Genomic DNA, 17,368 nt, shown 5'->3' on the forward strand with positions numbered 1-17,368 from the left:
TCTACTTTTTTCCCATATCTAAACGTGTTTGTCTCAAGATGTCCAGTAAGTTACAACACTCACAACGGGCCCAAACTTCATCCTAAAAATAGATTAATAATTGTAAAATATTACCTGAAGTTGCCATTAAAAATTCGAAAATGTTATTTTCAAGCACAGATTCTCTATGAAACAGGCACAATGCGTCAAGGTTCAGTCAAAACCAACAACTGCGTAATGAAAAAGAATAAACAATTTATTGTTAAGTTATGTCACAAATATATTCATAATATAAATGAGGATATTCTTCAAATATACATTATTTTACAGTACACATATCCCTTCCGAAGGGAATCAATCCAACAACAGACAGTGCTGTTATAGAAAAAAAATAAAAACAAATGCTGTGGTTCTCCAAATTCACAAAGAGCATTCATTGACACTGGATTCAGTAACCCAACTATAGTTATACGCATTGATATGAATGCAAAAAAAAATTGTGTTTTTTTTTTTGCATTGTGACAGCAGCCCCAACGATGCATGAAGATTGTTGGTGCAAAATGTGAAGCTGCACAATATAGTCTCTGACTTACTTTAGAAGCTGTTTTTTTAACCTGGTGGGGAAGATAAGAGGACACACTGTGGCACACAGTCTAGTGTCCACACTTGACTGTCCATTTTTTATATCACAGGCCTGCAAAATTGTTTTTCCACCACTGCACTGCAAAAATGTCCATCTTAAAAGTCATTTAGTTTCAGATTATTCAATTGGCATTGTGATTTAGTTGTGGAAGTCTTACATAAGGATGGTGAATAACTCTAAATTCAGTGTAATGTGGATTTATGTTGAAAAAATATTCATCCTTCCTGATAGCATCCCATAAAATGTCCATTATGAAGCTCAAAATTCATATTTTCAAATCAGTTACACAGGCAACCTTAAAACCTTTGGTGAATAGACTCAAAAGCGTTGTAGTAAAAATGTGTAGTACCTTGTACCTCATGTTTTATATGACACAACATTTGTCTTTAACACAGTTGGCAAAATAATGAATCAAATGTTTATTTTCATTAAAATATTTAAAAAGTCATTAGAGTTTAAGATTGGCAATTTATGAATTTAGCACATTTAGGGGGGTATATTATGGTAACAACTAAATTATTTATCAAAAAAGAAAACTGATTTCTTCACTTTTTGGTTGACATGAAATGTACCCCTAATTATAGAATGACTCACAGATTTAAGACTAAATGACTAATAAAGTTGGATTATTTCTGCAGTGTGTGAATTTACTGGCGAGGTCAAGAGAGGTGGATGAACTTCAAGGTCCTGACTTACTTTAGAAGCTGTTTTTTTTTTACCTGGCTGGGGTAGATAGAGGAGAAGGGCTATCTTTGACACACTGTGGCACACAGTCTACTGTCCACACTTGACTGTCCATTCGTGATATCATAGGCCTTTGAAATAGTTTTCCACCACTGCACCGCAAAAATGTCCATCTTAAAAATCATTTAGTCTCAGATTATTCTCTGAAATAGGATTTATATCAATCTTAATTGGCATTGTGATTAAGTCCACTGACAAATAGACTAAATGACTAATAAAGTTGGATTATTTCTGCAGTGTGTGAAGGTCAAGAGAGGTGGATAAACTTCAAGGTCCTCAGAGGGTCTGTTTTGGAGGTCTTGGCCCTCCTTACATGCCTCTTTATTTAGTGTTTAGTGTCACCTCACCTGTCCGCAGGTACCCCCCTCTCAAGCTCAGAAAGTAGTCTAAACCCCCTTGTGTCCCACTGCACGTGGGCTATCTTTGACACACCGTGCAGACACAGTCTAGTGTCCACACTTGACTGTCCATTCGTGATATCATTGGCCTGCAAAATTGTTTTTCCACCACTGCACAGCAAAAATGTCCACCTTAAAAGTCATTTAGTCTCAGATTATTTTCTGAAATACTATCAATCTTGATTGACATTGTGATTAAGTCCACTGGCAAATACAGATTTAAGACTAAATGACTAATAAAGTTGGATTATTTCTGCAGTGTGACCTTACTGGTGAGGTCAAGAGAGGTGGATAAACTTCAAGGTCCTCAGAGGGTCTGTTTTGGAGGTGTTGGCCTCCTGACATGCCTCTTTATTTAGTGTTTAGTGTCACCTCACCTGTCCGCAGGTACCCCCCTCTTGAGCTCAGAAAGTAGTCTAAACCCCCTCGTGTCCCACTGCACGTGCGTCCCTGTCAGGTGAGGTGGTACATGCTGTATCCGACGTGAGCTGCATACAGTCCCACTGGGGAGACCGGCAGAGAGTGCCTCTGGAACGGGTGCGAGCCGTACGGCACGTGAGCACCCAGAGGAAAGGAAATCCCGAAAGCTGGAGGCAGCATGGGCTTAGCTGCCATTTTCAGTTTCTCAAGTTCTGCCTCCTGCAGCCTCTTGGCTTTGGCTCGCCGGTTCTGGAACCAGATCTTGACCTGGGTCTCCGTCAGGTTGAGGGAGCTGGAGAACTCTGCGCGCTCTGCGATGGACAGGTACTGCTTCTGGCGGAACTTCCTCTCCAGGGCCAGCAGCTGGGACGTGGTGAAGGGGGTCCGGGGCTTTCTGTTGGTCTTGTGTTTTCTCAAAGGACAGGCAGGAGGACTCAGTCTTCCTGTGAGGAGGACAAAAAGATTTCATTTAAAACCTTTGTTGCAATGTGTAATGGCACATCCACACAAGACCGTGCGTAAAAGTGTCCAAACACTAAGAAATAAATCATATTAAAAAAAATTCAATTAAAAAAATAATAAATAAAATAAAATAAAAAACAAAGAAAAAGAGAATGATCATACCAACAAGTGGACAGTCAGAAACACATTTTTTTTATTTATTTTTTTATTTTTTTTTCTTACTGCCTCTCCACATCAGATCTGCAGTCTTTCAAAGCACAGCTCAAGACCCACCTCTTTTCCTTGGCTTTTGAATGTACTTGAATTGTGATTACTAATTGGCCTTTTATAAATGCTCATTATAAGAGTCTTTTACTCATGGATTTTATCTTGGTCTCTGTCTGTGGATGTGTGTGATTTTGTTGTCTGCTCTGTTGACCTGTTTTTATTCTGTTTTTATTCTGCCTATGTCTGTAAAGCACTTTGGTCAGTTCATGTTGTTTTAAATGTGCTATAGAAATAAATTTGACTTGACTTGACTTATGCTTTTCATTGTATATAAATACTTCTTGTTTCTGACTGTCCACTTGTTGGTATGATCATTCTCTTTTTCTTTGTTTTTATTTTATTTTTTTGTATTCTACATGTTCGAAATAAATTAATATAATTAATACAGATGAATGTCTGTAATGCTTTCATTTAAAACCTTGGGTTGCAATGCGTAATGGCACATCCACACAAGACCGTGCGTAAAAGTATTCAAACACCAAGAAATAAATTATATTTAAAAAAAGAAAAGAAAAAAAATATTAAAAAAAGAAAAGAAAAAAAAAGAAAAAGATAATGATCATACCAACAAGTGGACAGTCAGAAACAAATTTTGATTTATTTTTTTTAATTTTTTAATTTTTTAATTTATTTTTCTTACTGCCTATTTAATTTGTTTTTGTATTCTACATGTTCGAAATAAATTTTGAAATGAAAATGAAAAATGAAAATCAGCATGCTAACATTAAAGTCCAAACTTGAGCATAACATAACACATATTTAATATAGATTAATGTCTGTAACGCTTTCATTTAAACCCTTGGGATGCAATGCGTAATGACACATCCACACAAGACAGTGCGTAAAAGTTTCCATATGTAAAAACACTAAGAAATAAATCATATTAAAGTCCAAACATGCAGCATAACATTACACATATTTAATATAGGTTAATGTCTGTAACGCTTTCATTTAAACCCTTGGGTTGCGATGCGTAATGGCACATCACTTTTTTTTTTAATATAGCTTATTTTGTATATTGTATATTGGTAGAATTCAATTTTTTATTCTTATTTTATTCTAACGTTTTTATCTATTCTTTGTTATTATACTGCTTACTTGCACTAACAAAACCAAAGCAAATTCCTAGTGTATACCTCTTACACCTGGCAATAAACACCATTCTGATTCTGATTCTGATTCTGATTCTAATTCTGATTCTGATTCTAATTCTGATTCTGATTCTGATTCTGAAGGACCGTGCGTAAAAGTTTTCAAACACTAAGAAATAAATCGTATTAAAGTCCAAACATGCAGCATAACATTACACATATTTAACATAGATTAATGTCTGTAACGCTTTCATTTAAAACCCCTTGTGTTAGATAGAACCATAGAACCTTCTGCTATTACTGCAGTATTTGGATTATAGCACCATAAGACATATATCTTAGAATATGATAGCTTTTGCATCTCTCTTAGCTATAGACGACTTATACTTCTTAAATGGAAGGAGAAGTATCCTCCAACCTTTAGGATGTGGTTTTAAAGATCTCATACATCATTTGGTATTGGAGAAGATTCGCTATACTACAAGAGAGGGTGTGCTCAGAAATGTTATGCTATATGGAGACCCTTTTTAATCTATATAGAGAAAATTGATACCACTGACATTGAAGTTTTAAACTGCTGACCTCATATTACATTTTTTTTTAATTCTTTTTTTTTATTTTTATTTTTATTTTTTTGGTTTGGTATATGTTTCCATTCATGTTGCTATCGGATTTAATTCATTTATATGTATAAATGTAATTGTTTATGAAATGAACTCTGCTTATTTAATGGTGCAGTAATATTGTTATAGGGGTGGTGGGGTGGGTGGGGGCATATAATTTGTTTATACATTATTTAGCTTATAGCTTATTTTGTATATTGTATATTGGTAGAAATTATTTTTTTTTAATTCTTATTTTATTCTAACGTTTTTATATATTCTTTTGTTATTATACTGTTTGACTTGCACCAACAAAACCAAAGCAAATTCCCAGTGCATACCTCTTACACCTGGCAATAAACATGATTCTGATTCTGATTCTGATTCTGATTATTGGATTTTGTACAGAATACCAATAAAAAGACTTTGAGCAAAAAAACAACAACCTTGGGTTGCGATGCGTAATGGGCAAATCCACACAAAAGACATTGCGTAAAAAGTTTCCAAACACAAAGAAATAAATCATATTAAAGTCCAAACATGCAGCATAACATTACACATATTTAATATAGAATATTGATTTAAAAATACTCCTGCTGATTTACAAAGCACTAACTGGTTTAGGGCCAAAATACATCTCTGATCTTCTGCTATGTTCTGAACCATCCAGACCTCTCAGGTCATCTGGATCAGGTCTGCTTTGTGTCCCCAGAGTCACAACTAAACATGCAGAATCAGTTTTTATGCATCAAATATCTGGAACAAGCTCCCAGAAACCTGCAGGACCAACTCCAACTCCAACTCTTTTAAATCAAAGCTTTAAACTTTCCTGTTTGCTGCTGCTGCCTTTTATTAAACCAGATAATTATCTTATATACTGCACTAGAGCTTTTACTCTTGTGTGTTATACTCTATTTTAGCTTCTATCCTAGCTTTTATTTTCTAATCTTTAATGTTTTTATAACTGTTTTAATTATGTCTTAATGTTCTTAAGCACTTTAAATTGCCCTGTTGCTGAAATGTGCTCTACAAATAAAGCTTGCCTAGATTAATTCCTGTAATATATTATATGCATATATGACACCAAACTTACTTGGAGGTGTTGGAGAAAAACGAGGACTCTGCAGCCATGAAGTCCTGTCGTTACTGTCCGGACTCTCTGGTTTAATCAACACGTCTTCTGGCATGTTCATGATGTCGCCCACTGAAAACGGAGAGCTCATGGGTAAAGCAGAAGGAGCAGAAGTATCCAGACTACCGAAAGAGGACATCCTGACGCCCAGGGACGTCCCGGGACCATCCGGAGATGATGCCAGCACCACCACCTCTCTGCTGGGTTTCCTATCCGCCATCAGAGCCTCCACGCTGAAGGGTAAGATAGCCACTTTGGGTTTCACGGTCTCCTCTGCTGCTGCGGAGGAACTCAGGCTGGTGCTGCTCTGCATCTCAACTCTGCTGGTCAAAGCTGACATGGTGATCGATGATGGGGCCATACAGGTCCGGACTGGACACACAGTGGAAAAAGAGTTGCTGCACAAAGTTAGTTGCTGGTGCGCCCTAAGGTGACGGTATCCTCATGTTTATGTGACCAAATTGTGGAGCGCAGAGGGCTTATAATAAAGGCAGGCGTGGAGAGAGAGGCGGCCAATCAGGAGCGAGATGGGCTGGACCTGGACTCCGAAAGAAAAAAGAAAAAAAGTGCATGGGGAAGTTAACAATAGTTACTTTTTCTTTTTTTTTTAAAACAAGCAACTTCAGATAAACATAAACAACTCTTAATGGGCCATGGTTCCATCAAGACCAAATCCCACAAAATGATGTTAGTATACCCTATAATTAACTTATTGACATTTCATTATAGGAGCTATATAGGCATTGTTTCTATTTTTACGCACCATGTTTATTGATAACTTTTCTGCCCCAAAACATTTTTTTATTATTATTTAAAAAGGACCATGTACAGTTTAAAACATAAATGTCACCATTTGATGCATACATACAGTCATACAAGAAAGAACATACAAAATGCACAATACACAGCTACACACATAGCTGTGTATTGTGCATTTTGTATAACAAAGTTAACAATAGTTAATTTTTTTTTTTTTAAACAAGCAACTTTTTATTTGTTTATTTGTTTATTTCTTTTTTGCACAATTTAAGACTATACAACATAACAAAAAAATAGATGAATAATATAAAGTGCAGGCAGAGGCAAAAAAAAACCCACTGGGCTTATCTGAAGCCTCCACCTAGAGACAAGATTAATATAAAGAAATAATATGACTACATAATAGTGATAACAAACAATTAGGACAAGATATATAACTTCAGATAAACATAAACACAACAAACTCTTAATGGGCCATGGTTCAATCAAGACTAAATCCCACAAAATGATGTTAGTATACCCTATAATTAACTTATTGACATTTCATTATAGGAGCTATAGGCATTGTTTCTATTATTACGCACCATGTTTATTGATAACTTTTCTGCCCCCAAACATTTAGACATGCTTTATTCACATCCAGCCATATATGATGACTGTTTTTTTGGCCATGTGAGTCCTGAAAGTTGGCTTATAATAAGGCAGGCGTGGAGAGAGAGGCGGCCAATCAGGAGCGAGATAGGCTGGACCTGGACTCCAAAAGAAAAAAAAGTGCATTGGGAAGTTAACAATAGTTACTTTTTTTTTTATAAACAAGCAACTTCAGATAAACATAAACACAACAAACTCTTAAAGGTCCCATATGATGCTCATTTTCAGGTTCGAAATACTGTCTGCCTGAATATACCTGTATTTACCCTCTGTCTGAAACGCTCCGTTTTAGCGCATTTTGACGGAATGGCAACAGAATTGTGTTGCTAGGCAACAGCTTGGTTCCATTTGTACTGCTGTCAGCTGATGATATTCACATACACTGCAACCAGGAATAAACTGGGACACATTTAGAATGTTTACGTTTAAAACTGCGTCAAGGGTCTAAATATTGTATATTTGTGACATCACAAATGGGCAGAAATCCTGACGGCTTGTTTCAAATGCAGAGTTTCTGAATACGGGCTGTGTGTATTTCCCTGTGGATTGAGTGTTTCGATACTTTCACAGTATTTATATAGGACTTAAGCCTCCTTTATAATAAAAAAACATGAAAATCTCACTTTTTTATAATATGGGACCTTTAATGGGCCATGGTTCCATCAAGACTAAATCCCACAAAATGATGTTAGTATACCCTATAATTATCCCATAACTTATTGACATTTCATAATAGGAGCTATAGGCATTTGTTTCTATTATTACGCACCATGTTTATTGATAACTTTTCTGCCCCCAAACATTTAGACATGCTTTATCCACATCCAGCCATATGATGATGACTGTTTTTTGGCCATGTGAGTCCTGAACGTTGCTCAACAGTTTACTGCCTTCCCTCTTTATGTGATGAACCTCTTGCAGCGCGCTGTTTATTGATGGCTGCGGGGCTCTAATCAGATTGAAACAAAAAAAGTGGGGAAGTTAACAATAGTTACTTCTTTTTTTTTTAAACAAGCAACCTCAGATAAACATAAACACAACAAACTCTTAATGGGCCATGGTTCCATCAAGACTAAATCCCACAAAATGATGTTAGTATACCCTATAATTAACTTATTGACATTTCATAATAGGAGCTATAGGCATTGTTTCTATTATTACGCACCATGTTTATTGATAACTTTTCTGCCCCCAAACATTTAGACATGCTTTATTCACATCCACCCATATCCTCCTGAGACCCAGCCCATTGACATGTGTCCTCTGTAGTGGACATTTTTTCCACATGCATATCCTCTTACTCTTTTGACCTACTCTATCAACCCCTGGTGTGTTGTAAAGAAGACATTCCAGGCTTTCCAGTGATATGGCATGTGTTGTTGTTTTTTTAATCAATTTGAATGTATTCTTGGTTTAATATCACTCTACAGCCATAATCTGTTCATTTTTTTTTGTCTTTTCACACTGAAATAGTCCTGTAGTCCACTATACAGTGGACAATAAAAATAAAGTTTAACAAGTCTAAATTGTTAAGATTTTCTTTTAACCCTAAATAGGTAGGAAATCACAAAAAAAGTAATTGGAAGACACTTTTTTTAACTCGGTTCCCAGGAGGGTATACTGTATGATGACTGTTTTTTTTTGGCCATGTGAGTCCTGAATGTTGCTCAACAGTTTACTGCCTTCAACTCTTTATGTGATGAACCTCTTGCTGTTTATTGATGGCTGCGGGGCTCTAATCAGATTGAAACACACACAGGCCTTCGCAGTCATTTAGGGGTAATTATCAGGCTTGGGGGGGAGGGATCACTGGGTTTTTTTCCCCCCCTTTGACTACGTCCATTAAAGTCAAAAATGATGTGGAGTCGAGGGGGCAAAAGGGGGAGGAGGCATCGTGGAGCCAGGGAGAGATTTAAGCCAGGACTGTCATTGATTTACCTGGCTCTACCTTGTCATTATCTGCACTCCTTAAAGGTCCCATATTATAAAAAAAGTGAGATTTTCAGTTTTTTTTTATTATAAAGCAGGCTTAAGTCCTATATAAATATTGTGAAAGTATCAAAATGCTCAATCCAACAGGGAAATACACACAGTCCAGTATTCAGAAATTGTGCGTTTGAAACAAGCTGTCTGGATTTATGTCCATTTGTGATGTCACAAATACACAATATATACTCATGACACGTTTTTAAATGTAAACATGTGTAACAGTTTATTTCCTGGTTGCAGTGTATGTTAATGACTTCAGCTGACAGGAAGTAAACATGGACCCAAGCAATGCAATTCTATTGCAATTGGTTAATGGACTTGCATTTATATAGCGCTTTTCTAGTCTTCCGACCCCTCAAAGCGCTTTACGCTACATGTCAGTATTCACCCATTCGAAGGTGCCAACTTTGCCCATCAGGATCTAATCTAAATACTCATTTACACACCTTGCTCAAGGACACATTGACATGTGACCCGGAGCAGCCAGGGATCGAACCATCGACCTTCCGATTGGTGGACAACCTGCTCTACCCTCTGAGCCACAGCCGCCCAATTCTGTTGAAATGCGCTAAAACGGAGCGTTTCAGACAGAGGGTGAATACAGTCGTATTCACGCTGACAGTATGAGGAAAATAAAGGTTTTTTTTTAACATTACCGCATGTAAACATGTTCTATTAGAAACACAAAATACAAGTATGAACCTGAAAATGAGCATGATATGGGACCTTTAAAAAGAGGGACTGTTATTATTATCGCTTGCAGAAAAATATGCCTCTGTATCTATATGATATATTTAATTTAGAAGTTCAGTTTCATATAAAAAAAAAATGTTGCTCCTTTAAAATTTTTGTAAATATATCACCTTTTTTTCTGCAGTGTAGCCAGTTTTTCTCAGGAAAAAAGCGTCTGCGTCGCTAATTGCCAAGCATAAACAATCTGTCACGATTTGTCAGTCTCTCCCTAATGGGCAGACAAGTTATGTTGTTTTTAGGCGCCAGCAGCAGCCGGATCAAAGCGCTCAGCTTTAGGGAGACTATTGAAGAGTTGAACCTCCACAGAGAGCAGAGCAGCACCTCCTCCTCTTCCTCCTCCTCCTCTATACCCGCCCTATAGCCCAGGGACACTGAGCCATTCAGCAAGAAAAATTAGCTTTTTTCTCAGCCGATCGCACGCCATTTCCATCTATTCAAATGAGGAGCAGCTATAGTCGGTGTAATAGCAGAGCAGGCTCCTCCAGAAGAAAAGGTCAGCAGCCACTAAAAGGGTTCCTTGGTGCAAAGTGTTTTCCCAAGATGCACATTAGAGATCTCTGTCTGAGGAGATGTTTGGGACTTTATGTACGCTGTTAAGAATTTCCCAGTAGAATAACAGTAAAGAACTGGCAGCAGGGTTGCCTTTATGTTACTGTAAAATTAACATTATTATACTGTCGCTGAAATTTACATCCTTGTACTGTTAATAAAAAAAAACTATGAACTATTTTTTTATTTTTTATTAATTTCACAGTATTTTACAGTGAATATACATTTATTTACATTATATAGCTGTTTTTCACTTTTCTTTTACATTAGCTTACTGATTTGTTTTAATGCACTATTTAGGTTGTATTTTTTACATACATTTTAATAAACATTATTTTTTGCCGAGATGAATAGACTTAGCAGGTTACAGACATAGGAATTGTCACACTAAATACAATTAAAGGCACTTGTTAGGAAAAAGGCTATAATAGACTTGTTGACACTTTCCCCAAAAATGTCTGTCTCTAGCTGGCTACAAGAACAGAATGCAAACCAGAACAACATGTGAGTGAAGAAAAGAGATAATTCACTGATTTTACAATCATGTACAATGAACAAGCCTCACATGTGCAGATCAGGCCCCAGAATTAAACAAATACTGCATGAAACTGTTACTGATGATACTTTAGACAGTTGATCAGCAGTAAAGTGATGTGTTTAGCAATAACAGGTTAATACTATTGAAATCCTGCTGTAAATTAACAGCAATTGTTTACAGTGTGGGGGATTGTGAGACCTCAAAGCAATCATCATCCTCATCATCTATCTGTCACTGCGCCATAATGTGACCAAGGGAAATTAAAAATAACCCTGTTTCTCCATGCAGGACCACAGGCGACCTCAACCAATGCCTCATAAAGTTTAAACTTATTGTGGTGGTTGGAGCCCAGTCATGGTTGAAATGGCTTCCTTCACTTGAACAAGGTGGACGCATACAGGTACCTGATTTGCATGAGCGATAAAGATGACACGATAAGGTAAATAATTAGCTTTTATTATGGTCATTTTTTTAGAGAAAGTGGAAATAAAAGAAATGGGGGTTTTGAAATTGTATTGATTTTATAAATGGTATCAAAAATAAAAACATTAGAATTATAAATAAAGATATATATTTAAAAATATTTCTGGAACAACAGGTAGAGTGATTTCCAGTTCCATTCATATTTAAATTGCATCCACAGGTGTTCCCAAATAGTTTTGCATTTTACGCAAATAACCTGGTTCCAGTCGGTTTATAAAAACTTAACACACCAAGTCTTAATTTATCATTTCCTCTGCAGCAGCACATCCTGTGTGTGTGTGTGCGTGTGTTTGTGTACGTGTGTGTGTGTGTGTGTGTATGTGTGTGTGTGTGTGTGTGTGTGTGTGTGTGTGTGTGTATGTGTGTATGTGTGTGTCTATATGTGTATGTGTGTGTGTGTATGTGTGTGGGTGTGTGTGTGTGTGTGTGTGTGTGTGTATGTATGTGTGTTTGTGTGTACGTATGTGTGTGTGTGTGTGTGTGTGTGTGTGTGTGTGTGTGTGTGCGTGTGTGTGTGTATGTGTGTGTCTATATGTGTATGTGTGTGTGTATGTGTGTGTGTGTGTGTGTGTGTGTGTGTGTGTGTGTGTGTGTGTGTGTGTGTGTGCGTGCGTGTGTTTGCGTGTGTGTGTGTGTGTGTGTGTGTGTGTGTGTGTGTGTGCAGGTATAGCCATGCATTGCCTCCACGTGCAGCTGCAGTGTGTTTGGTGTTTGGAAACACTTAAAGCCTCCAACCTGAACTAGTGGCGTTGCTCAGAGAAAGCGTTTGAAGTCTCACCGGAGTCTCGAGGCTCCAGCGTCCGTCTGAAGTCTCCTCTGCTCGGGGCTCAAACACTTAACCCTCCTCCAACAGCAACTCGTTAAACGGCTCCAAGTAAACACAAATAGGCACACGTGAGACGCATTAAGGTGTTTGTTAACGTGGAGAGCAACAACGCGTAAAGACTGCTAATTTCTCCTGGTGGTGGCGGTGTGGTGGAAACTATACTCAAAAACTCATAAATCACATGTTTGATTGTGAAAACACTGCAGGTATATATATCTGAAACACAGTGGCGGCTGGTGGAAATGTTTCTAGGTATCAATCAATTTCAGCAAACATCCCGGTATGATTTAATGCAAACAAGTGAAGGTATCAAAAACACATTACTACTTTTCAGTTTAATAATCAACAATTATTTTATTCCAACAGGAGCAGTAAAGAATGCGTAGCAAAACACAACAGTATAACATGTACTCAGTGGTGGAAAGTAACTAAGTACATTAACTCAAGCACAATTTTGAGGTACTTGTGCTTTACTTGAGTATTTCCATGTTCTGATACTTTCTACATCTCAGAGGGACATATTGTACTTTTTACTCCACTACATTGATTTAATAACTTTATTTACTTCACAGATTCAGATTATTAATACAAAACATAATCAATGAATAAATGATGTATTATTATAGATTAAACTACCCAGCAGTATATAACGTCATTAAAATGAGCTCCACCTTTACCAGCTGCAACATGAAAGTGAGATAAAAATAAATTAAAGTTTCAGTGAAACATAATTATCTTGAAGTGTTAGTGGACAAACATGGCAAAATACTTTTTGAAAAGATATATCCTTTAATTAATGTCTGCTGCACATACCACCGTTTTCTCATTTCTCATCAATAGCTGATTTGGACCAAAAGTAGATTTTATTCAACATCTATTTAACCTGATTGGTTGCAGTATATGTCTCCAGTTTATTTGTCTTGTGAACAGAGGGACTAAACAATGTTGGTGGCAATTAGCATCCCAAACAGTGGCCTTTTAAAGAAGACCGATGTGCCATGGAGAAGACGATTACCATACCGTTTCATTTAAATCCATGAGGCAACAAATGAGGACCGAGCTGAGGCACAAAACACAAAACAACTGTAAGGCTCATCGGGCCTTTATTTCACTTTATAAACTACTTTGATTCCCAGTCAGGAGGCAGGGACTCCACACAAAGGCCCATTGTTGCCTCCTCTCAAAGTTGTCTTAACCCTTTTCATGCAGGGTCTGTCAATTTAGACTGTAAAGACATAAAAGGGAGTGTAGTGTGGATGTCAAAAGGCATTTTCAGGCAAAAATATTTGCACTTGGTGCAAGTAAATTACTTTCGTCTGTGGGGACAATGGCACTCATGTGAGTATAAATACTTACTTGTCACATTTTTAGATTTATAGCCTATAGTGAAATTGCTGAGATTTTCAATTTTTGAGAGATTTTTCTGATGAAGTGAAAATATTATAACAGTACAGTATAGCATACCACATGCAAGGTCCTGTTATCTTTATTTGTTCCATTGCAACATTAAAAATCTCACATTTAAGGATTTTATTTATTGAAATTGCAGAAAAGATTTTTTAAAAGCACTAAAATAACCAATTTGAAGGATATATTATTTAACAGCAAGATTTTGAGTAGATTACACTACAATAATAATGATTAAAATAATACAATAATATTATTAATAATTATTATTAGTATATAAATCTGAAATAATCACATCATCATTTGAGTGATTTTTAAGTGTGAGTATAAATCCTATATATACTTGTCACATTTTTTATTTATAGCCTATAGTGAAATTGCTGGGATATTAAATGTTTTGAGAGATTTGTCTGATGAAGTGAAATTATTATATATATATATATAAATCTGAAATAATCACATCATCATTGGAGTGATTTTAAGTTAATTTGATAACAACTTTATAATGCACCTCGGAGAGATGAGAGAGAAAACAGCCGACATGCAGTCCAGCCCAAAGTCTCCATAATTATACATAATGTATCTTATTTCAAAGCAATTAGCGCAATCAGGCGGATCGGAGCACTTTGCTGCCAGTAAGTAACAATGGCTCACGGTCATTTAAGCTTCAACATGCCATTCACACTGCGGCTCACAGGTCTGCTGCAGACTGAACGCTTCAGTCCACTGGGCAGGTGTATGTGTCCAAAAGTCCAAAAAAAGTCTTCACTGAGACACTTTATGTTCCTTTAATCCCACCATAAAAAAAGCAATGCTTGTATTACAAATAGGCTTCATTAAATCCTAAATACTGCAGTCTGCACAGCAGGACACAGCAGGAAATCAGGCATTGCTTTTTTTCAATTAAATTTGCATTGATTTTCAATTAATATTATTAATTCATATTATTATTATAAAACTTATATGACATCCAGAATGTGTAAAATAAAATAAGTGTGTGGCATTTTTAAAACTAGCAATAATCATAAAACCTGTCTGTTAGATAAATTAACAGTAATAATTCTTGAAGTTCAAGCTTTGAAATAAACCAATACATTCACATTTAAAAAATGGACTAAAGTGCTGTACAATTAAACATAAAAAACAACACAATAAATCACTAAGGCCAATTTAAAACCATCAGGACATTATAATAATAAAAAAATATAATAACCTTAATGTATTACTGTGTAACTCAATTTGGTGTCAGTTAATTTACTTGAATTTTAGCTCATAATTAACGTGAAAATTAAAAAAAAAACTAACAATCTAACAGCTAATGCACATTTAGTAACAACATATTATAATAATTTAATATAATAACCTTTATGTATTACTGTGTAACTCAATTTAGTGTCAATTCATTTACTTTAATTTAGTAAAAATTGCTGAATTTTAGCTCATAATTAAAATAAAAAAAGCTAACAATCTAACATCCAATGCACTTTTAGTAGCAACATGCAACATTTAATTTTATTCATGCAGTAGCTTTTGATGTTTCAGAGAGTTGAAGCCAAAGCTGTAAAGTCGTCTCACGCAGCCTCGCTGGTGAACAGCAGGAAGATAGAGACTCCAAACGTGAAGGCAACGTCCAATGACGATGATAAATGCATCTGCAAGCTTCGAGCATTTAAACGACTTCATGAGTCCTGGAGAAAGAGAAGAAGATGATGAAGAAGAGGAGCAGAAGAAGAAGAAGCAGCAGCAGTGGATGCTTTTATCCTAAATATGATGAACCCTCCAAGTGAATCAGATGCATCTTGCAGCTTAGTGAACTTTTATTCTCCATTCATCTCCCTCACCTTTCTCTCTGGCTGACAGCAGGATGAATGTGTCTCACTGTGATGATAAAAATAACCTCGTGTGGACATATTGTTAGAGAGACTCTCTCTAGCATCGCTTCAAAAATCATCCAGAAATGATGCATATAATGATTTAAGATTATCTGCAAGAAAATATTTACTATAGTCTATTGCCTCTGCAGGCTATATAATGCACACCACTGTCCAAAAGTCGGAAATAATGTCATATTTTCTCTCTCTTGTGCATAAAAAGAGCGTGTTTTGGGTTGATACCTGCCACGTTTATCAGTATATTAATGGACTGTTAAATAGTTCCGGTGCTCGCCTCTGATTGGCTGTTACTTACACCTGTGACCGCATCACTAGTTTGTTTAAATATTAATGCCCTAATTGCACTTCAGTGTCACTGCACTTAAGAACTATACTGCTCGTCGGAAGAGTATCTTTAAAGGTAATTAACCAAATAAATAATAATAGAATAGTTACATTAAATAAATGTGGTACATTTCGGTATTTATTTTCAGTAAAAATGATCATTTTGCGAGTAAAACTCTTTACTGTTCAAAAATTAGTGGGTCATTGGCCTGACTTTTTGCTTTAGCTTTTCAATCTGCATCTAAAAACACTCTATTTATTACTAAAAAAATCTCATTGCCAGTTATTAGATAAGATAAGATATTCCTTTTTTTTAGTCTAGTCTAGTCTTAGTAATTTGCAGTGTACAGCAGCAAAGGGGATAGTGCAAAAAACAAGATGCATCAGCTAACACAGTAAAAAAAAAAGAGCTAAACAAAGTGTAACAAAATATGAACCATTTAAATAGAAGGAAGTATAAAAATAGGCGCAGTATAAACAGACTATTTAAAAATTGCACAAGTGGAAAAATGATATTGCACAGTGACATGATAAAGATTAGACATGATAAAGCATATAGCATTTTAAAATATTGTTGTTGCATTATTGTATTAAATAGGCCTGCTTTAATTTGTGTTCGTTTGATTGAGCATTTAAAAAATAAGCTACAGTTAAGATAATTACAATACAAGTTTATTTTTAATTTATCAAAAATAAACTATTTAAAAAAAAAATATGAGGAACTTTTAAGATATTAGAAATTAGAAATAGAAAAAAAATAGAAAAAAATGCAAAAACATATATTTTTATTATTAATTATTGGATTGGTTTGTAGAGAGGGTTTTTCTGTTGCAGTCTGTAGCCTACAATATTTATTTTTGTTCCCCCAGTGACACACACACCCACACACAGCCTCAGAGAGATAGCATCACTATCCCTCACACCCTGACCTCTGCATGACTTTAAAATCAAAATAATGTCCTCATGTGAGCGTCGGTATCAGTGTCGCTGCTCCTCTGTAAAACTTAGATAAAACTGCGCCTTTTAAATTTACAACATTCAATCAAAGACATCTCAATTACCTCGAGCTATTGCTGTGAAATTGAATTATCGCCCCTTTATTTCTCTCACGCCATTAAACAGGAAGCATACTAAAAAATCATTTGCAAATCACTGGCCTGGCTAATATGATATAGGCCAATCTAAATGGACTGATTAACTAATGACAAATCAGGGGATTTATTTGAGATAAGTCCATCATTTTGGGAGCTTTTTTCAAACGCCGAGTGCTCGTGTTGATTAGAAACTAAATAGAGTCTTAAATGAAATGCTTAATAAGCGCATAACAAGCAATAGTTTTAGCAACAAATCATTTCTATAATGTGGAGGATTAGAAAAAGATGCTTAATGATGAAGTAAATGATGTGGAGCATCAAAACGCTGTCACCCATATTTCCCCAACGCTCAAAACAAATTGCAG

The 17,368-nt window shown here is 35.9% G+C and overlaps 1 protein-coding gene across 1 annotated transcript; it reads right to left on the bottom strand.

The window, feature by feature from the left end:
• Window positions 1-214: 214 nt before the first annotated feature.
• msx1a (muscle segment homeobox 1a) lies at window positions 215-6,550 on the bottom strand. Its single transcript, XM_037776964.1, has 2 exons — window positions 5,700-6,550; window positions 215-2,627 (listed from the first exon to the last, which is right to left on the bottom strand). Exons 1-2 carry the CDS (start codon window positions 6,097-6,099, stop codon window positions 2,218-2,220), a joined length of 810 nt encoding a protein of 269 aa, XP_037632892.1. The 5' UTR covers window positions 6,100-6,550; the 3' UTR covers window positions 215-2,217.
• Between the last annotated feature and the right edge of the window lie 10,818 nt (window positions 6,551-17,368).

This window comes from Sebastes umbrosus, chromosome 1 (assembly GCF_015220745.1).
Source record: "Sebastes umbrosus isolate fSebUmb1 chromosome 1, fSebUmb1.pri, whole genome shotgun sequence".
NCBI classification, from domain to species: Eukaryota; Metazoa; Chordata; class Actinopteri; order Perciformes; family Sebastidae; genus Sebastes; species Sebastes umbrosus.